Source organism: Globicephala melas, chromosome 10 (genome assembly GCF_963455315.2).
Source record: "Globicephala melas chromosome 10, mGloMel1.2, whole genome shotgun sequence".
Taxonomy (NCBI): domain Eukaryota; kingdom Metazoa; phylum Chordata; class Mammalia; order Artiodactyla; family Delphinidae; genus Globicephala; species Globicephala melas.
This window is the reverse complement of record NC_083323.1, coordinates 80,360,735-80,382,967: the sequence shown is the minus strand read 5'-3', so window position 1 is coordinate 80,382,967 and position 22,233 is coordinate 80,360,735. Positions and strand designations below refer to the sequence as shown.

General features: G+C 35.9%; 1 protein-coding gene across 8 annotated transcripts in view; it reads left to right on the top strand.

The window, feature by feature from the left end:
- BMAL2 (basic helix-loop-helix ARNT like 2) overlaps window positions 1-22,233 on the top strand; it is a 143,200-nt gene that overhangs the window by 17,596 nt on the left and 103,371 nt on the right. For all 8 annotated transcript variants that reach the window (XR_009565420.2, XM_060305890.2, XM_060305889.2 and 5 more), the window contains exon 2: window positions 20,160-20,310. Coding sequence is in view for 7 of the 8 variants with exons in the window: in XM_060305890.2 (XP_060161873.1) it covers window positions 20,160-20,310 (151 nt within the window). In the remaining variant the exon portion in view is untranslated. The remainder of the gene's footprint in view (window positions 1-20,159; window positions 20,311-22,233) is intronic.

Here is a 22,233-nt window from a genome sequence, read left to right as displayed (position 1 = left end):
CAGTAGGACATCCAGGGCCCTCCACCAACTAGCTCATTCTGTGTTTCCAGCTTGATTTCCTAATGTTTCACAGTGTATGCAGCCATATGGATCTACTTGCTATTCCCTAATAGTTCATACATATTCTTTTTTCTTTCTGAACTGTAGGTATGTCTTACAAAAGTAAGACATGACACTTGTAAAATTTTAGAACAATACAGAAGAGTAAAAAGGAAAAAAAGCTTTAATTGGCCACTCAGACAAAACACTTGGAAACATTTCACTGTGTTTCTTTCTAGATTTTTTTCTCCCTGAAAATACATTATCTTAGTTTCTTGATATTATGTAGTCTCTGTGTCTTTCATCCTGCTTTTTAAACTAAATGTTACATAAACATTTTCCATATTTATAAAACCCATAAACATTATTTTATTTTTTGTCAACAACAGAAATTTATTTCTCATGGTTCTGCAGGCTGGAAGTCTGAGATCAGGGTTTCAGTGTGGTTGGGTTCTGGAGAGAGTGCTCTGATGGTGCAGCTGGCCAGCTTCTTGGTGTAGCCTCGTGTGACAGAAAGACAGCCAGCTCTCTGGCCTCTTCTGATAAGGCACTAATCCCATTCTTGAGGACTCCACTCTCAGGATCTAATTACCTCCCAAAGACCCCACCTCCAAACATAATCACATTGGGGATTAGATTTTATATGAATTTTGTGGGACACATTCACTCCATAACAGCATCCAAACGGGTGCTAAGACAAAGTTAAAATTATGTCCTCTTATTTCTGCCTCACATTGCCTGTTAACAAACCAAGTAGGGAGTGCCCATCACCTGAGAAGGAGCGTGCTCCTCAGAGCCCTGTGTGAGGTGGTACAGCAGGAAAGGAGAGATGGGAGAGCCGCTTGCTGCGAGATTTTCTGAGTGTTAGAGATCAAAGCCTTCACTGTGGGAAGCCTGTCAAATAGCTGAAGCTGTGACTCTCCAACTTCACAAATGATGATGCATGTAACAAGTTTCTACTGAAGAGCTGTAAGCGTTGGAAAAAAAATGTTTATGGAAAGGGGCCAGACAGACTCCCAGGCAGAAGGGCAACGTGAGTATCAACCAAGAGTGAAGCACTTTCAACCTCTCTGGTCCACAGGTCAGGTTAAAATTCCAGACCCTCTGTGTGGAGAAAAGGGAACCCTCCTACACTGTCGGTGGGAATGTAAGTTGGTACAACCATTATGGAGAACAGTATGGAGGTTCCTCAGAAAACTAAAAACAGAATTACCATATGATACAGCAATCCCACTCCTGGGAATATACCCAGACAAAACTATAATTCAAAAAGATACATGCACCCCTCTGTTCATAGCAGCACTGTTCACAATAGCCAAAACATGAAAACAACCTAAATGTCCACTGACAGGTGAATGGATAAAGAAGATGTGGTACATATATGCAATGGAATACTACTCAGCCATAAAAAAGAACAAAATAATGCCATTTGCAGCAACATGGATGCAACTAGAGATTATCATACAGAGTTAAGTAAGTCAGAAAGAGAAAGGCAAATATATGATATCACTTATATGTGGAACCTAAAATATGGCACAAATGAACACATCTACAAAACAGAAACAGACTCGTGGACATAGAGAGCAGACTTGTGGTTGCCAGGGAAGAGGAGGGGATGGAGAGGGGTGGACTGGGAGTTTGGGGTTGGTGGATGCAAACTGTTACATTTAGAATGAATAAAAAACAAGGTCCTAATGTACAGCACAGGGAACTGTATACAATACCTGTGATAAACCATAATGGACAAGAATATTAAAAAAGAATGTCTCTGTGTACAACTGAGTCGCTTTGCTCTACAGCAGAGATTGCCACAGTATTGTAAATCAACTATACGTCATTAAAAGTTTTTCTATTTCAAAAAAAAAGGAAAAGAGTGCATGTGAATTAAACATGTATAAATAAGACCAAAATTAAAATAAAATAAAATTCCAGGCCCTCTGACTTTAGATTAAATAACAGGGCAAATACCAAGTAGAGTGTTCTTCAAATGCAGCAACTGGATGGTGCTACAAGAAAATAAGTGCTTCCTAGAATATAACTTCTATCAGCCCCTGAAACGTCTTCCTCCAAGCCACACCCACTTGCCAAAGGTGTTGCACTTTTCAACGAACAGAAGAGGGAGACCAGTGACACAGGCTGGTATCATAGGGAGAGACGTTAAATGTCATTTTTTTGACATGTAAAAACAGGATGCTAATTTATTAGTGAGTGCAAAGTGTCTCCCTCATAAGACTTTGTCTGGGTGTCCACGTGGTTTCCTTCATTTTCTCCCTGTAGGTAGACCCACGTAGAAATCCTGCCTTTGAATCAAAGTTCAGATTCTTCTCCTCTTCCACGGTGACTGAGGCTGAGATGGTGGAAGAACCAGGTTATCACAGGTGCAATTCTTCCAGAATAGGAAGGCATGCACTGGAGTCTGAAATTGAGTACCCTTCAAAAAGAGTAGGGGTGTTTGAAGTGTGAAGATTCTGTTGACAAGTCCTGTTGAAGAGAATGGATGGAAATTTGGAAAATTACCTAATTAGGCTCTTGGATCTCAACACCCACTATGAACCCCCATTTTGAGCAAGATACTCTGCTGGCTTCAGTTAAGACCAGTCTGGCTAAATATCTGCTTTTCTTCAGGGTTTGTATGGCTGTTTGGATTGGAATTCAGGAAAGGTGGTCATGGGGGACACACTTGCCTGCCTTTTCCAAGTGTAGTAAGGATTCATGGATAAATAAATCTTGATGGACTTGCATGAAATATCAATGAATCCTTTTTTTATATACATTTTTGAAGTAAACTTATTTTATTTATTTATTTTTGGCTGCAGTGGGTCTTCTTTGCTGTGCATGGGCTTTCTCTAGTTGCGGCGAGCAGGGGCTACTCTTCATTGTGGTGCGCAGCTTCTCATTGCAGTGGCTTCTCGTTGCGGAGCTCGGGTTCTAGGCGCGTGGGCTTCAGTAGTTGTGGCACGCAGGATCAGTAGTTGTGGCTCATGGGCTCTAGAGCACAGGCTCAGTAGTTGTGGTGCACGGGCTTCGTTGCTCCGCGGAATGTGGGATCTTCTTGGACTAGGGATCAAACCCGTGTCTCCTGCATTGGCAGGAGAATTCTTAACCACTGCACCACCAGGGAAGTCCAAAATATCAGTGAATCTAAACCTCATCCCTATTTTGAATTTTCCTGGGAAGCTGCATTTCTGGATGGTGCATGATGATTAGGTATCTGGTTTCTGGTCTGATAGATGTTCTGTCAATTTAATGTGCATTTAGGTTCATGTGTGAGAAGGTAAAGTTTGTTTTGAAAAAGTCCAATTTTACTGATCAGAGTCATATCAGCAGATGCATTTTCTAACGCCTGACTTTGATATGTTTTCTGGATTCATTACCCAAACGTCATTTTTAATGATAGCATAGGATTATACTAAATGCATTTGTTTCACCTCCTGTTCATGGTATTCTCTTAGTCTGAAATACCCATCCAGAAAATGCTTTCAAATGTTACTCCTTTCCCAAAACAGAATTAAGTGCCCTTCCTTCTGTGTTCTGGCAGCATAAACTCACAAACCTGTGTCTCCATCTAGGTCTAATTGCATTCAGTATTTGATTTCTATGTCTGTTCCCCTGCATATGCACAAACATATACAGGATCATAAGCTTCTTAAGGGCAGGTACTAAATCTTAACCCTTTTAGACATATTGTCCACCTGGGTTAAATTCTTAAAAAATATTGTGGAATAATACTGTGTTTTTAATCTCTGCTGAGCAAAAGCTTTTTCATAATTTCTATATATATAGCAAGTTGGTATTTTTCTTGAATAGTGCCAACTAGTACTGCATTTTTATTATTGACTAAGCATCTTACAGTAATTTGTCAGTGGTGAGAAACAGTATTTGGTTTCCATTGTAATGCATTAGCACAAACCTGTGAAACAACTACTGCTTGTTATTCCAGAGAGCTACTTCCGATTGCCAAATCTCATGCCACACAGTGCCTTTTTTTTTTTTTCCAGCGGACAATCAGGTATATTTTTCCTTTTGTGAAAGAAAAATAGTAAAAATGAAGTAATGGTAGGGAGTAGGCCTCCTTGTTTGTGAAGTAGGTACAGTGGGGATTTGCATATTCCTTATTCTGGGAATTTCATCATCCCAGCAGCCCAAATACATGAATCTGGAAATCCTGATTTTACACCTCTTTCAGATTCTCTTTTGAATGTCTGGGGGTAATGAAATGAAATGTGATTCATTCCTTCAGCAAACCCTAAACACCATATGTCAGCCCCTGTGCTAAGATTTGGAGCTAAAAAATGACATGATTCTGAAAGCTTTCCAGTGATGGAGCTTACAGCCTAATTAGAGGATCTCATAAATCTTTGCCCTGCCTTCTTCTTCTGTGGATTCCATGAGTTGAACACCATTTGGCATCCTGAAGAAGAGGATCTTAATGAGGCAACAAAAAGCACCAGAAGCAATTAAATTTAAAGTGAAAGCATTTAGTGCTGAGAAGGACACAGAAACCAATTCTGTGGTATTCTTGAAAAAAGTGCATAACCTGAATTTAGTCATGAGGGAATAACAGAAAGAGTTAAACTGAAAGACAGTCTATACAATACCTGCCCAGTACCCTTCAAAAATCTCAAAAAAGATGAAAGAAAACCAGATGTTTAAAGAAAACTGAGGACAAATAATAGACACTTAAATGTATCATGTGATCCTGGATTGGATTCTGGACATTAGGGGGAAAATTGGCAAAATTTGAATAAGGTGTATAAATTAAATAATAATACTACATCGGTGTTAATATCCTGGTCTTGATAATTAGACTGGAGTTAAGTAAGACATTACCATTTGGGGAATCTGATTGAAGGGTATATGGGAATTCTTTGTATTATTTTTACAAGTCTGAAATTATTTCAAAATTAAAAGTTTAACATTTTTTAATTAAAAAAAGATTCAAAGACACGTAACTCAGTTCCTTTTCTTGACTGACACCTTAAGCATCTGCAGTGGTTCATCAACAATGGACTTTTTTTGAATGAAAAGAAATGACAGTTTAAGAGGCCTCTGGGACAACATCAAGCGCACTAATATTCACATTATAGGGGTCCCAGAAGGAGAAGAGAGAGAAAGTGGCTGAGAACATATTTGAAGAAATAATAGCTGAAAAATTCCCTAACCTGGGAAAGGGAACAGTCACCCAAGTCCAGGAAGTACAGAGAGTCCCATACAGGATTAACCCAAAGAGGAACAAACCAAGATATACTGTAATTAAAATGATAAAAATTAAAGATAAAGAGAATATTACAAACAGCAAGGGAAGAGCAATAGCATACAAGGGAACTCCCATAAGGCTTTCAGCTGACTTTTCAATAGAAACTCTGCAGACCATAAAGGAGTGGCATGATATATCTACAGTGATGAAAGGGAAAAACCTAAACCAAGAATATTCTACCCAGCAAGTCTCTCATTCAGATTGGATGGAGAGATTGAAAGCTTTACAGACAAAAGCTAAGAGAGTTCAGCACCACCAAGCTAGCTTTACAAAAAATGTTGAAGGAATTTCTCTAAGTGAAAAAGAAAAGGCCACAACTAGAAACAAGAAAATTACGAAATGAAAAGCTCACCAGTAACAGCAAACACACAGTAAAGGTAAGAAATCATCCACACACAAAGCTTGTAGGAAGGTTAAAAGACAAAAGTAGTAAAATCATCTATATCCACAATAAGCAGTTAAGGGATACACAAAACAATTAGATGTAAAATGTGATATCAAAAACACTAATTATGAGGGGAGGAGAGTACAAATGCAGGGTTGTTAAAATGCATTTTAATTAAGAGACCCGCAACTTAAAACAACCATAGATAGGTAGATAGATAGATAGATCAATAGCTATATAAAAACCTCATGGTAACCACAAATCAAAAATCTTTAATATACACACAAAAAAAGGAAAATGAATCCAAACATAACACTAAAGATAGTCATCATCACAAGAGAAGAGAACAAAAGAAGGGAAAGAAAGACCTACAAAACAACCCCAAAACAATTAACCAAATAGCAGTAAGAACATACATATCAATAATTACCTTAAATGTAAATGGATTATATGCTGCAGTCAAAAGACATAGAGTGGCTAAATGAATACCAAAAAAGACCTGTATATATGCTGCCTACAAGAGACTCAATTTGATTCTAAAGACACACACAGACTGAAGGTGAGGGAATGGAGAAAGGTATTCTGTGCAAATGGAAATCAAAGGAAAGGTGGAGTAGCAATATTTATATCAGGCAAAATAGACTTTAAAACAAAGACTGTTAAAAGAGACAAAGAAGGGCACTACATAATTATCAAGTGATCAATCAAGAGGAAGATATAACAATTGTAAATATATATGTGCCTAACATAGGAGCACCTAAATATATAAGGCAAATATTAATGGACCTAAAAGGAGAAATTGGCAGTAACACAATAATAGTAGGGGGCTTTAACACCCCACTTACATCAATGGACAGATCATCCAGATGGAAAATTAATAAGGAAACTCTGACCTTAAATGACACATCAGACCAGATGGACTTAATTGTTATATATAGGGAGAGCATTGCATCTGAAAGCAGCAGAATACACATTCTTTTCAAGTGCACATGGAACATTCTCCAGGATAGATCACATGCTAGGCCACAAAACAAGCCTCAGTAAATTTAAGAAAATTGAAATCACATCAGGCATCTTTTCTGGTCACAATGCTATGAGACTAGAAATCAACTACAAGAAAAAAATTACAAAAACACAAACATTTGGAGGCTAAACAATATGCTACTAAACAACCAAGGGATCACTGAAGAAATCAAAGAGGAGACAAATGAAAACAAACACATGACAATCTAAAACCTAGGGGATGCAGCAAAAGTAGTTCTAAGAGGGAAGTTTATAGTGATACAAGCCTACCTCAGGAAAGAAGAAAAATCTTAAATAAACAACCTAACCTGACACCTAAAGCAACTAGAGAAAGAAGAAGAAACAAAACCCAAAATTAATAGAAGGAAAGAAATCATAAAGATCAGAGCGGAAATAAATGAAGTAGGGACAAATACAGAAAAGATCAATGGAACTAAAAGCTGTTTCTTTGAAGATATAACAAAATTGATAAACCTTTAACCAGATTCATCTAGAAAAAAAGGGAGAGGGCCCAAATCAACAAAATCAGAAATGAAAAAGGAGAAGTTACAACTGACACCACAGAAATACCAAGGATCATAAGAGACTGCTAAGAACAACTCTATGTCAATAAAATGGACAACCTAGAAGAAATGGACAAATTCTTAGAAAGGTGCAAATTTCCCAAGACTGAACCAAAAGGAAATAGAAAATATGAACAGACCAATTACCATTACTGAAATTGAATCAGTAATTTTAAAACTCCCAAAAAACAAAAGTCCAGGACCAGGTGGCTTCACAGGTGGATTCTACCAAACATTCAGAGAAGAGTTAACATCTGTCCTTCTCAAACTATTCCAAAAAGTTGTAGAGGAAGGAACACTCTTGAACTTATTCTGTGAGGCCAGCATCACCCTGATACCAAAAGCAGAAAAAGTTATCACAAAAAAAGAAAATTGCAGGTCCATATCAACTGATGAACATAGATACAAAAATCCTCAACAAAATACTAGCAAACTGAATCCAACAATAGATTAAAAGAATCATACACAATGATCAAGTGGGATTTATCCCAGGGATGCAAGAATTTTTTAATATTCACAAATCAATCAGTGTGATATACCACATTAACAAATTGAAGAATTAAAAACTGTATGAACATCTCAATAGATATAGAAAAAGCTTTTGACAAAATTCAACATCCATTTATGATAAAAAAAAAAAAAACCTCTCAGGAAAGTGGGCATAGAGGAAACATACCTCAACATAATAAAGGCCGTATATGACAAACCCATAGCTAACATCATCCTCAGTGGTGAAAAGCTGAAAGCAGTTTCTCTAAGATCAGGAACAAGACAAGGATGCCCACTCTCACCACTTTTATTCAATATAGTACTGGAAGTCCTAGCTACAAAATCAGACAAGAAAAAGAAATAAAAGTCATCCAGATTGGAAAAGAAGAAGTAAAACTGTCACTCTTTGCAGATGACATCCTACTACCCATAGAAAATCCTAAAGATGCCATCAGAAAACTACTAGAGCTCATCAATGAATTTGGTAAAGTTTCAGGATACAAAATTAATGTACAGAAATGTTGCATTTCTATACACTAATAAAGTATTGGAGAAATGAAGGAAACAATCCCATTTATCATTGCATCAAAAAGAATAAAATATCTAGGAATAAACCTACCTAAGAGGTAAAAGATCTGTACTCAGAAAACTATAAGACACTGATGAAAGAAATTGAAGATGACACAAACAGAAAGCTATACCATGTTCTTGGATTGGAATAATTAATATTATTAAAATGACCATACTACCCAAGACAGGCTGCAGGTTCAGTGTAATCCCTATCAAAATATCAGTGGCTTTTTTCACAGAACTAGAACAAATAATTTTAAAGTTTGTATGGAGACACAAAAGACTTCGAATAGCCAAAACAGTCTTTAGAAAAGAGAACAGAGGTGGAGAAATCACACTCCCTGTCTTCACACTATACTACAAAGCTACAGTATTCAAAATAGTATGGCACTGGTACAAAAACAGACACATAGATCATTGGAACAGAAAAGAGAGCCCAGAAATAAACCCACACACTTATTGTAAATCTATGACAAAGGAAGCAAGAATATACAATGGAGAAAAGACAGTCTCTTCAATAAGTGGTACTGGGAAAACTGGACAGCTACTTGTAAAAGAATGAAATTAGGGCTCCCCTGGTGGTGCAGTGGTTGAGAGTCCGCCTGCTGATGCAGGGGACACGGGTTCGTGCCCTGGTCTGGGAGGATCCCACATGCTGCGGAGCAGCTGGGCCCATGAGCCATGTCCGCTGAGCCTGTGTGTCCGGAGTCTGTGCTCCGCAATGGCAGAGGCCATGACAGTGAGAGGCCCGTGTACTGCAAAAAAAAAAAAGAAAGAAAGAAATTAGAACATTCTCTAACATCATATACAAAAATAAACTCAAAATGGATTAAAGACCTAAGTGTAAAACTGGAAATCATAAAATTCCTATAAGAGAACATAGGCAGAATACTCTTTGACATAAATTGTAGCAGTTTTTTTGGATCTGGCTCCGAAAGCAAAGAAAATAAAAGCAAAAATAAACAAGTGGGACCTAGTTAAACTTAAAAGCTTTAGCCCAGCAAAGGAAACCATCAACAAAGCAAAAAGACAACCTACTGAATGGGAGAAGATATTTGCCCATGATATGACTGATAAGGGGTTAATATTCAACATATATAAATAGCTTATACAACTCAACATATAAAAAACAAACAACCAGATTAAAAAATTGGCAGAAGAACTGAATAGACATTTTTTCCGAAGAGGACATGCAGATGGCCAACAGGCACATGGAAAGATGCTCAACATTGCTAATCATCTGGGAAATGCAAATCAAAACCACAATGAGATATCACCTCACACCTGTCAGAATGGCTATCATTAAAACTACCACAAGTAACAAGTGTTGCCAAGGATGGGGAGAAAAGGGAACCCTTGTACACTGTTGGTGGGAATGTAAATTGGTACAGCCACTGTGGAATATAGTATGGAGGTTTTGCAAAAAGCTAAAAATCGAACTATCATATGAACCAGCAATTCCACTCTTGGGTTTGTTTTTTTTTTTTTTTTGGCCGTGCCATGCAGTTTATGGGATTTTAGTTCCCCAACCAGGGATTGAACCTGGGCCCTTGGCAGTGAAGAGCATAGAGTCCTAACCACTGGACTGCCAGGGAATTCCCCACTCCTGGGTATTTATCTGGAAAAAACCAGAAAACACTAATTCCAAAAGATACATGCACTCCAATGTTCATAGAAGCATTCTTTACAATTATCAAGATACGGAAGCAACCTAAATGTCCATCAAGAGATGAATGGATAAAGAAGATACACACACACACACACACACACACACACAATGGACTACTACTCAGCCATAAAAAAGAATGAAATTTTGCCATTTGCAGCAACATGGATAGACTTGGAGGGTATTATGCTAAGTGAAATAAGTCAGACAGAGAAAGACAAATATCATATGATATCACTTATGTGGAACCAAAAAAATAGAACAAACTAGTGAATGTAACCTAAAAAAATGCAGACTCACAGATATAGAGAACAAACTAGTGGTTACCAGTAGGGAGAGGGGAGCGGGGGGAGGGGCACTATAGGAGTAGAGGATTTAGAGATACAAAGTATTATGTATAAAATAAGCTACAATGGTATATTGTACAACACAGGGAGTATTGCCAATATTTTATAATAACTAGAGATGGAATATAACCTTTAAAAATTGTGAATCACTATATTGTACACCTGTAACTTATGTAATACTGTACATCAACTGTACTTTTTTTTTTAAATTTATTTTTGGCTGCATTGGGCCTTCGTTGCTGCACACGGGCTTTTCTCTAGTTGCAGCGAGCAGGGGCTACTCTTCGTTGTGGTGCACAGGCTTCTCACCGCGGTGGCTTCTCTTGTTGCGGAGCACAGGCTTTAGGTGCGTGGGCTTCAGTATTTGCAGCACGCAGGCTCAGTAGTTGCGGCGCTCGGGCTCTAGGGCCCGTGGGCTTCAGTAGTTGTGGCGCATGGGCTCTAGAGTACAGGCTCAGTAGTTGTGGCACCTGGGCTCAGTTGTTCCGCGGCATGTGTGATCTTCCCAGACCAGGTATTGAACCTGTGTCCTCTGCATTGGCAGGTGGATTCTTAACCACTGCACCACCAGGGAAGTCCCTCTATCAGCTATACTTCAATTTAAAAAAATTTTTCCTTTGGAAAACAAAAAGTAAAACAAAACAAAAACACTGGACTCAAATTTCGCTGGACTAGTTACTTAGCATCATTAAACTTTTGGCTTTCAGACAGATTTCAAATACATTATTTGATTCCCAAAAGAAACCATGAGGTCTGCAGGAAATTACTTCTGTATTAAAGAAGCAGGCTCAGATATGTTAAATGCCTTGTCCAAAGGAAAAAAAACCCCCCAGTTTATAGTGGGAAAGCATCGAATCCTAGACAGTAGACCACCAGGTGCCTCAGCTTACATGTGTAGACCAGATTAAAAAGATTTTGTGAGCATAGACTCTCAGAAGGTAAGAAGCAAAGGCCACTTCCATTTTTTAAGGAAGTAATTTAAATGTTTACATTGAAAAAATGGTTTTTAACAACAAAAATTATTCATGGAATAATTTAAATTTTAACATGCAGCACACTGGCAAGGAAACTAGGTAATGGGACAAAATTTTTTGTTTTTAAAGAAGTATATTTTTTCCATCCTGCCACTGCACCTCTGTGAATCAAATGTGTGTGCACATGTATATGTATGTGTGTAAATATATTCTCTCAAGCATAATGTCAGATTTTAAAGTTGAACCGCTTTGTAACTATGGGCCTAAGCCACGTGGCTACTTGGTTTCCCCTGCTTATGGCTTCTAAGCAGCAGCTCATATCCCACAATTTATTTCCATGCTTGAGCAGTTTGATACTAAATACTTTAAAATATTGTTAGATTGATTACCATCACCAGGGAGATGCACGTAGAGTGGAGCGAGATTTACTGTGGATCTCATTTTAAATAAAACCACAAACTTCCTTTGTAAAAGATAATCACAGTATCTTTTTTTCAATCTAAATTCTGCGTTATTTTACCGAGTGTTAAATAACACAAATTACTTTCGCCATTGAGAAGTGACCCAATTTGGCGAGGAAAGACAATACCAAAGTGTTAAATCATACCTCCAAAATGAGTTATATAAAAACAGAGTTAAATTTCAGTTCTCAACACATGATCTCATCTTCTACATAAGTATATGTGGAGGCTGAAAGTAAAGTAAACTGGAAGGTTAAAAAGAAAGCTTTACTCTTTAAATTGTGAGTCACCTAACAAATAAAAATCCACTACATGAATTGTTTCCAAGGAACAGATCCTTTCTTCCAGAACTACGTAGTCCCATTAACCCATCTTTTCCTTTTGTTTACAGAAAGCCCTGTTTTGAATACACTTCTACTGACATAGCTTCATGATGGAACATAGCTAATTATGGGGCAATACTCCCCCACCCATTAAGGAATATAAAAATAAGCCCCTTAGGTGATTCAGATTTGATTTCATGAAAAGAAGTATATTATTCTGCCTGCCTAAAGATAGTCCATTTCTTATTTTCAAGGTTAATAAGAAAGAAGGATTAAAACGTGGAGATTGTGACTTCTAGAATGAGAGGCAAAAAGGAATCTTCATTTTATTTCTGTTTTGAACTTATGTGAGGGAAAGAGTGTGCCTGCTTGAGTCTGTGTTGGGGGGTGGGAGGGAAATGGGAGGGGTCTAATATTACATAGTGAATTTTTCCTTTTGATCTGCTATTTAATCTCATAAATTTCCCCACATTTTTCTCTGGAGACAGATGGTGTTCTGCCATTCAAAATATATTAGAACGAAGCCTAGGGGCTGAAACCGTAATTAATCTCATGTGGTATCTGATGGTCCCGAATTGGTCCCATGAAGAGAGTCCAGGCCTAAAAGTCTTGGGATATAGTAAATTAGAAACTTCATTCCCAACGATCATTGGTAAAATTATTCTCCTCCCTTCTTTATGGTGAGATCCATTATACCTACAGAGGACTGTAAAAATTACATATGTAGTTTAAAGGATGAAAACAAAACAATTCTCTGTGAACCCACACCTAGGTTAAGAAGTGGAACATGAATTCCTTAGAAGTACCTGTATGGAGGGCAGACAGCAGATGCAAGAGGAACTACAATCCTGCAGCCTGTGGAACAAAAACCACATTCATAGAAAGATAGACAAGATGAAAAGGCAGAGTGCTATGTACCAGATGAAGGAACAAGATAAAACCCCAGAAAAACAACCAAATGAAGTGGAGATAGGCAACTTTCCAGAAAAAGAATTCAGAATAAGGATAGTGAACATGATCCAGGACCTCGGAAAAAGAATGGAGGCAAAGATCGAGAAGATGCAAGAAATATTTAACAAAGACCTAGAAGAATTAAAGAACAAACAAACAGAGATGATCAATACAATAAATGAAATGAAAACTACACTAGAAGGAATCAATAGCAAAATAACTGAGGCAGAAGAATGGATGAGTGACCTGGAAGACAGAATGGTGGAATTCACTGCTGCGGAACAGAAAAAAGAAAAAAGAATGAAAACAAATGAAGACAGCGTAAGAGACCCCTGGGACAACATTAAATGCAACAACATTCGCATTATAGGGGTCCCAGAAGGAGATGAGAGAGAGAAAGGACCTGAAGAAATATTTGAAGACATTATAGTCGAAAACTTCCCTAACACGGGAAAGGAAATAGCCACTCAAGTCCAGAAAGTGCAGCGAGTGCCATATGGGATAAACCCAAGGAGAAACACGCTGAGACACATACTTATCAAATTGGCAAAAATTAAAGACAAAGAAAAATTATTGAAAGCAGCAAGGGAAAAATGACAAATAACATACAAGGGAACTCCCATAAGGATAACAGCTGATTTCTCAGCAGAAACTCTACAAGCCAGAAGGGAGTGGCATGATATACTTAAAGTGATGAAAGGGAGGAACGTACAACCAAGATTACTCTACTCTGCAAGAATCACATTCAGATTCACTGGAGAAATCAAAAGCTTTACAGACAAGCAAAAGCTAAGAGAATTCAGCACCACCAAACCAGCTCTACAACAAATGCTAAAGGAACTTCTCTAAGTGGGAAACACAAGAGAAGAAAAGGACCTACAAAAACCCAAAATAATTAAGAAAATGGTAATAGGAACATACATATCGATAATTACCTTAAACGTGAATGGATTAAATGCTCCAGTCAAACGACACAGGCTTGCTGAATGGGTACAAAACCAAGACCCATCTATATGCTGTCTACAAGAGACCCACTTCAGACCTAGGGACACATACAGACTGAAAGTGAGGGGATGGAAAAAGATATTCCATGCAAATGGAAATCAAAAGAAAGCTGGAGTAGCAATACTCATATCAGATAAAATAGACTTTAAAATAAAGAATGTTACAAGAGACAAGAAGGACACTACATAATGATCAAGAGATCAATCCAAGAAAAAGATATAACAATTATAAATATATATGCACCCAACATAGGAGCACCTCAATACATAAGGTAACTGCTGACACCTATAAAACAGGAAATCGACATTAACACAATAATAGTGGGGGACTTTTAACACCTCACTTACACCAATGGACAGACATCCAAAATGAAAATAAATAAGGAAACAGAAGCTTTAAATGACATAATAGACCAGATAGATTTAATTGATATTTATAGGACATTCCATCCAAAACCAGCAGATTATACTTCCTTCTCAAGTGCGTGCAGAACATTCTCCAGCATAGATCACATATTGGGTCACAAATCAAGCCTCAGTAAATTTAAGAAAATTGAAATCATATCAAGCATCTTCTCTGACCACAACGTTTATGAGATTAGAAATGGATTACAGGGGAAAAAAATGTAAAAAACAAACACATGGAGGCTAAGCAATACGTTACTAAATAACCAAGAGATCACTGAAGAAATCAAAGAGGAAATCAAAAAATACCTATAGACAAATGACAATGAAAACACGATGATCCAAAACCTATGGGATGCATCAAAAGCAGTTCTAAGAGGGAAATTTATAGCTATACAAGCCTACGTCTAGAAACAAGAAAAATCTCAAATAAACAATCTAACCTTACACCTAAAGAAACTAGGGAAAGAAGAACAAACGAAACCCAAAGTTAGCAGCAGGAAAGAAATCATAAAGATCAGAGCAGAAATAAATGAAATAGAAGCAAAGATCAATAAAACTAAAAGCTGGTTCTTTGAGAAGATAAACAAAATTGCTAAACCATTAGCCAGACTTGTCAAGAAAAAGAGGGAGAGGACTCAAATCAATAAAAATAGAAATGTAAAAGGAGAAGTTACAACAGACCGCAGAAATGCAAAGCATCCTAAGAGACTACTACAAGTAACTCTATGCCAATAAAATGGACAACCTGGAAGAAATGGACAAATTCTTAGAAAGGTATAACCTTCCAAGACTGAACCAGGAAGAAATAGAAAATATGAAGAGACCAATCACAAGTAATGAAATTGAAACTGTGATTAAAAATCTTCCAACAAACAAAAGTCCAGGACCAGATGGCTTCACAGGTGAATTCTATCAAACATTCAGAGAACAGCTAACACCCATCCTTCTCAAACTCTTCCCAAAAATTGCAGAGGAAGGAACACTCCCAAACTCATTGTATGAGGCCACCATCACCCTGATACCAAAACCAGACAAAGATACTACAAAAAAAGAAAATTACAGACCAACATCACTGATGAATATAGATGCAAAAATCCTCAACAAAATAGTAGCATACAGAATCTGACAACACATTAAAAGGATCATGCACCATGATCAAGTGGGATTTATCCCAGGGATGCAAGGATTCTTCAATATATGCAAATCAACCAATGTGATACACCATATTAACAAATTGAAGAATAAAAACTGTACGATCATCTCAATAGATGCTGATAAAGCTTTTGACAAAATTCAACACCCATTTATGATAAAAACTCTCCAGAAAGTGGTCACAGAGGGAACCTACCTCAACAGAATAAAGGCAAAAAAAAAAAAGTACCTGTATATCCCTCACTGATTGCACCCCACTTTCTTCTCCCAAAGAGAATTCTAACTTTTGTGTTAGCTGTTCCCTTTCTTTTCTATATAGTGAGGTAACTTATGTAGATATCAGTAAAAACATTAGTTAGTTTTACCTGCTTTTGAACTTTATGCAGTTTTTTTAAAAACATGCTACTGTTTTGTCTGTGACTTTTTTTTTTTTTTTACCTAGCATCATTATCTTGAGATTCATCCATGCTGAGTATATCAGTACTTTATTCATTTTTACTATTCTTGGTATTCCATTCAATGAATAAGCAATTTATCCATCTGTTGATGGAAATTATAGTTTCCAGTTCTCATTATTTTTTGTTGTTCAACTGCAAGCAATGCTGTGAATGTATTTCTTGTACATATCTCTTAAGATATATTAAGAATTTTCCATATACTTAGAAGTGAAATGCTAAACCATATTATTTGCATGTGTTCTACTTTATTAAGTAATGCAAAAAAGGTTTCCAAAGTGTTGTAGCAATGTACTTTCGCACCAACAGAGCATGAGTGTTCCGTTTCTCTTTCCATTGCTCTGTTTTCTCACTTACACTTGGTATCATCAAACTTTTCATTTGTAGCCATTAGATGGGTATATAGTCTATCACTATAGTTTACTTTGGATTTTCCTGATTACTAATGAGGTTGAGTATCTTTTCATTTTTGTACTGACAATTAGAATTTCTTTTATGAAGTGCCCATTAAAGTCTTTTATCCAGTTTTCTGCTGGGTTTTTGTGTTGGTCTTTTTCTTAATGATGCACAGGCATTCTTTATACAGTCTACATGGTAACACTTTATTGTTTATGTGTGTAACAAACATCTTCTCCCAGTCTGTGACTTGCGGTTTTATTCTCTTTATAGTGTCTTTTGATCAAAGTTAACTTAATTTTAAGAAGATTGAATTGATCAGTCTTTTCCTTTATTGTTTTTAGTTTTTGTTTTGGGAAATTCTTTCTACGCCAATAACAGAGATATTCTTTCTCCTTCAGAGTATTCTCTGTTTATTTTGGCCTTTTACATTTAGGTCTTCAATCCAGTTGAGTTGAATGTTTATATTTGGTTTGATTTTTATATTTGGCATATGGTAGTAGGGGATCTGGTTTTATTCTTTTCCATAGAGAAAATCAGTTGGCCCAGGACTGTTTATTAAAAAGCTGGTCTCCTCACATTGATCTGAAAATTCCATCTCTGACATTTAGCAGATATCCATATTTACATGTCTGGGCTCTCCGTTCTTTTCCTTTGGTCTATCTCCGTACCAATACCACACTGTTTTAATTGCCATAGCTTTATAATGTCTTGATATATGAGAGGTCCAGTTCTCCCACATTTCCCTTAGCTGTTCATAACTCATGGCACTTTCATGTGCATTTTATATTCAGCTTGTGAAGTCCCACCAAAAAAAAGAATATTTTGAGAGGAATTACACATCTATTTTAGGAGAATTGACATCTTTGATATTGAGACCTCCAGTACATAAGCATGGTGTATGTTTCCATTTATTTGAATCTTTTTCAATATTTTAAATAAATTTTTATAATTTTCTCCAGAAAGACCTTGTATACTTTTATTAGGTTATACATTTATTCTAAATACATTTATTCTTTAGGTACTATATATTTTTTGAAGTTATTATAAATTATGTTTTTTAAAATATCATTTTCTTATAGTTTGTTGCTGGTGATTAGAAAAGCAGTTGATTTTTATATATTGACTTTACAAACAGTCAACCTTGATACACTCCCTAGTTTTAATAATTTATATGTTGATTATTTTGTGTTTTTTGTATTCTCAATCATGTCATTTCCCAATAATGACAAATTTTTTTTCTTCCTTTCCAATTCTTATACTTCATATATTGTTTTCTTGCCTTATTCTACTAGCAGTTCTTCCAATACAGTGTTGAAAGGGTACTGATAAAAGATCTTCTTGTTTTGGATTGTAAAAAGAATTCTTTCAGTGTTTCTTCGTTAATATTTCTGAATCTATTAGGATAATCATATTTTTCTACTAAGCTGCTATTGTGGTAAATTATATTCATTAATTTACTAATATTAAACCAGTCTTGTGTTCCAGGGATAAAGCTGTCTTGGTCATGATGGGTTATTCTCTTTATACATTTCTGAATTTTGTTTGCTAATATTTTGTTAAGATTTTTGTATCTTTGCTCATGAATGAGATGGGCCTATAGTTATCCTTTATTGTATTGCCATTGTTGAATTTTAATATCAAATTTCTATAAGCCTCATAAAAGGAGTTGAGTTTACTATATATTGGGATAGTATGTGTAAGAAAGAATATAGGAATATGCAGGTTTTTATTTCTCTTTGCTTCGTTTTCTGTCAGTTAAAGTTCTCTAGGGACAAATATATGATATATTTATATGTAGAATCTTAAAAGTAATACAAATAAATTTATTTACAAAACAGACTCACAGTCATAGAAAACAAACTTATAGTTACCAAAGACAAAGTGGGAGGAGGGATAAATTAGGAGTATGGGATTAACAGATACTCACTTCTATGTATAAAATAGATAAATAACAAGGATTTACTGTATAGCAGAGGGAACTATATTCAATATCTTGTAATAACCTCTAATGGAGAAGAACCTGAAAAAGTACATATATTATATATATGTACAATCGAATCGCTTTGCTGTACACCTGAAACTAACACAATTAGTGTGTCACAATTACATATTGTGAATCGACTATACCTCAATAAAAAAAATTCCCTACAAATTTTTCCATTTCATCTAAATTTTCAAATTTTTAGAATAATGTTTTTCTAAATTCATGAGAATTTATCTTTTATATCTCTAGAGCATCTAAAATTATGACCCCATCTTCATTCCTATCTTTATTCATTTATTCCCTCTTTCCTTATTTTGGAAAAATCTTGCCATAAGGTTATTAGAGTTTCCAATGTTTTGGAAGAACCTATGTTTAGCTTTTTTGATCTGTACTAATTTGTATTCTATTTCATTATTTCTGGTATTATTTTAATGATTTTCTTTCTCCTAATTCTTTAGATTTATTTTAGTCTTCTTTTCCTAATTTCATAAAATAAATTATTAGCTCATTAAATTTCAACCTTTTTATGGTGTCTAGCATAATTACATTGTAGTCAGAAAATGTTTCATGTGTAATATCAATCTTTTTGGTCCAGTATAAATGCCCCATGGGTACCTCAAAACAAACAACACTGGATTTTGAAGCTGCTAGGTATAGTGGTCTATATATGTCTGTCATATCAAGCTTGTCTGTTGTGTGGATCACATTTCTTATATCATTATTTTTGAATGCTCACTCTATCAGTTACTGCTAGAGATGTGTTAAAAAGCTCCCACTCTTACTGTAAGATGTATTGCATTCTCCTTGTAAATATTGCTTATATATTTCAGTCTATGTTATAAGGTGCAAATGAGTTTAAACTTGTTAGGTCAATTTTAATATGAGAAATATATTCAGAGAGGCCTACATTTAGACTATAAGTTATTTTTAGTTCAGCAATTCTGATTTTTACATTTTATAAAACATTTAGTAAACTACAGTTTAGACCAAAAGGATTTTACTATCATATTTAGCAATTCAGGGTTAAAAATATTCATGTCCCATAACCTTGTTAACTCATTTCTGGGATGCTATCCCCCAAAAATAATAATAATGACTAGAAGATGAAAAGAAAGAACCAGTAGATAAAAAGTTTTATACACATAGATAAAAGCACCATACATATTTATGATAGTGAAAGAAACCAAATATACATTCCAACAATAGAAGAGTGGTTAAGTAGCACACAGCTACACGATGGTATATTATGCAGCCATTAGAATCATTTATAAAGAATTTGTAATAACACTGTAACGTTATTATCACAATGATATGCAAGTAATGCAGAGTATACACTATGACTTCAATTACTATAATAACAACTGTAGAAAATATTCTACAAGGAAGTAATTCTAAATAGTAATATTAGTTGGTGAGATTTGGTTTTCCCCCTTCCTTTCTACTCTTTTGTGTTTTTCATATTTCCTACAATATCCATATATTTTTTTCCAATTAGATAGGGAAAATAAACTTAAAAATATAGACTAACAATACATTTCTAACTAATATTTGGGTGTACATGATTAGTCTTTCATTCTATGTTATGTTGCTGTTTAGTTGACATTTTAAAATATCAAAGTAAAAAGCAATTTAAAATGTGGGATATGGATATGTATAAAGTAAAAGTCAGTGTTTCAAATAGATGCCTTATTGTGCTTTATGTCTCATAGGTAAAGTGTTGATCGAAGGGAACCAGTGCATTGCTGCCATGGTTTCCAGTCATCTGAGCCCATGGACAAAACCAGCGACTATTGGATCCTTCAGCCCACATGTGACAGAGTTTCCAAGAAAACGAAAAGGGAGTGATTCAGACCCATCCCAGTAAGTGAATTTGTTCTTCTAACCCCAAGAAATCTTCGACTCCAGGGAAGAAAGAAAAATATTACTTTTTTTTCTTTTAGAAACAAATTAAAACCTTTAGTTTCTTTTTATTTATTTATTTATTTTATTGAAGTTTAGTTGATTTACAATGTTGTTAGTTTCTGGTGTACAGCAAAGTGATTCAATTATACATATACATACATATTCTTTTTCATATTCTTTTCTATTATGGTTTATCACAGGATATTGAATATAGTTCCCTGTGCTATACAGTAGGACCTCGTTGTTTATCCATTCTATATGTAATAGTTTGCATCTGCTAGTCCCGAACTCCCAATCCAACCCTCCCCTTACCCCTCCTTGGCAACCACAAGTCTGTTCTCAATGGCTGTGAGTCTATTTCTGTTTCGTAGATAAGTTCATTTGTGTCATATTTTAGATTCCACATGTAAGTGATATCATGGTATCTTTCTCTTCCTGACTTACTTCGCTTAGTATGATAATCTGTAGGTCCATCCATGTAGCTGCACAAGGCATCATTTCATTGTTTTTTACAGCTGAGTAATATTCTGTTGTATATACCACATCTTCTTTAGAAAAAGACTACTTTTTAAATCATTATTTTTAATTACATGGTAATTAAAAATTTGGGTAGGGTCAATTATTTATCCACCCAGCTGCCACCTCTGTCATTGACTGATCCAACTCTGAAGGTTATTAGGTATCCAGGAAGGTCACCTGGAGGTTAATTTGCTTAACATTTATGGTCACAGGAAGATATTTGCCTTCCTAATTGAAATACTTGACTTTGAGGAGAACATCGTCTTGCATGTTTGGCTTACAATAATAATCACCACTTGCTTCTTTCCTTACTTATCATTCGTGTAACAACCAACCCTTGGTTATCTGTGGCGACTTTAATCAAATAAAACTCTTGTTTTCCCTGTTTAGTAAGCCAAGTAGATTATACAATCAATGTTGAGAATACTTACTATCTCCTGGTTCATTTTTATTGCCTAATGCAGCTTGAAGTCCCAAATATTCTTTAATGACCTCCCCAAGGCTGGGGTTGATCTGGTGGAAGTAATAGGGCACAGTAAATATAGCAATCTGAAGCAATTCATTTTAGGCTGGTACTTTATGTAAATCATGAACGAAGGGAAAAATCCTGAGTGGGGGACAGGATGAGGACGTAATGAAACATCATAGCTCTTTATAACTCAGTTCTTCCTAGGACACTTTATATACTTTAGCTTCAGTTTCCAAGACAGCAGATTCAGTGTTATTCAAATATAAGTACCAACACACTTCCCAAGACACATATAAATGACTTGAAGATTATCTACTGCTTTTGGTTGTCTGTATTCTCTTAGTCTCTTCCAATAATGTGGATGATTGTAAATAACTACAGTTGATCAAGTGACAGTCTATCTAGAACTGTTTGCTGTGCTACATCCTAGGCTATCAGTTAGTTAGTCCCCATTCACCTCGAGCTAGAAGTGACTGTCAGTCCTTTTTTATTTTCTTTAGAATCATAAGCACCGTTGTTCTTTCTTAATATCTAAATAAGAATGTGGCTTTCAAGTGAGAACTAGAGTCACATGATTTTACGCGACGTAGGGGCATGGTTGAGACCTTATAGTGGTTTTGAGAGTGAATGGGAAAATGAGGGCAGTGACACGGGAAATACTAGAAACATGCAAAGTAATGACAGATAATGATTTTTTTGGCAGAAGGCAACACTAGAGATTATTTAGTCAATTACCTGCATTTTAGAAAATGAAGCAGCTGGAACTCAGAAATATCAAGTGCCTTGCCCAACATTATCCAGCTAGCTGGAATGCCTGATTGTCAGTGTGGTAGTTTCCTCATTACACCCTGGCTCCTGTTTCTCTGCAGCTGGAGGGGAGGGTGCTTCTAGCA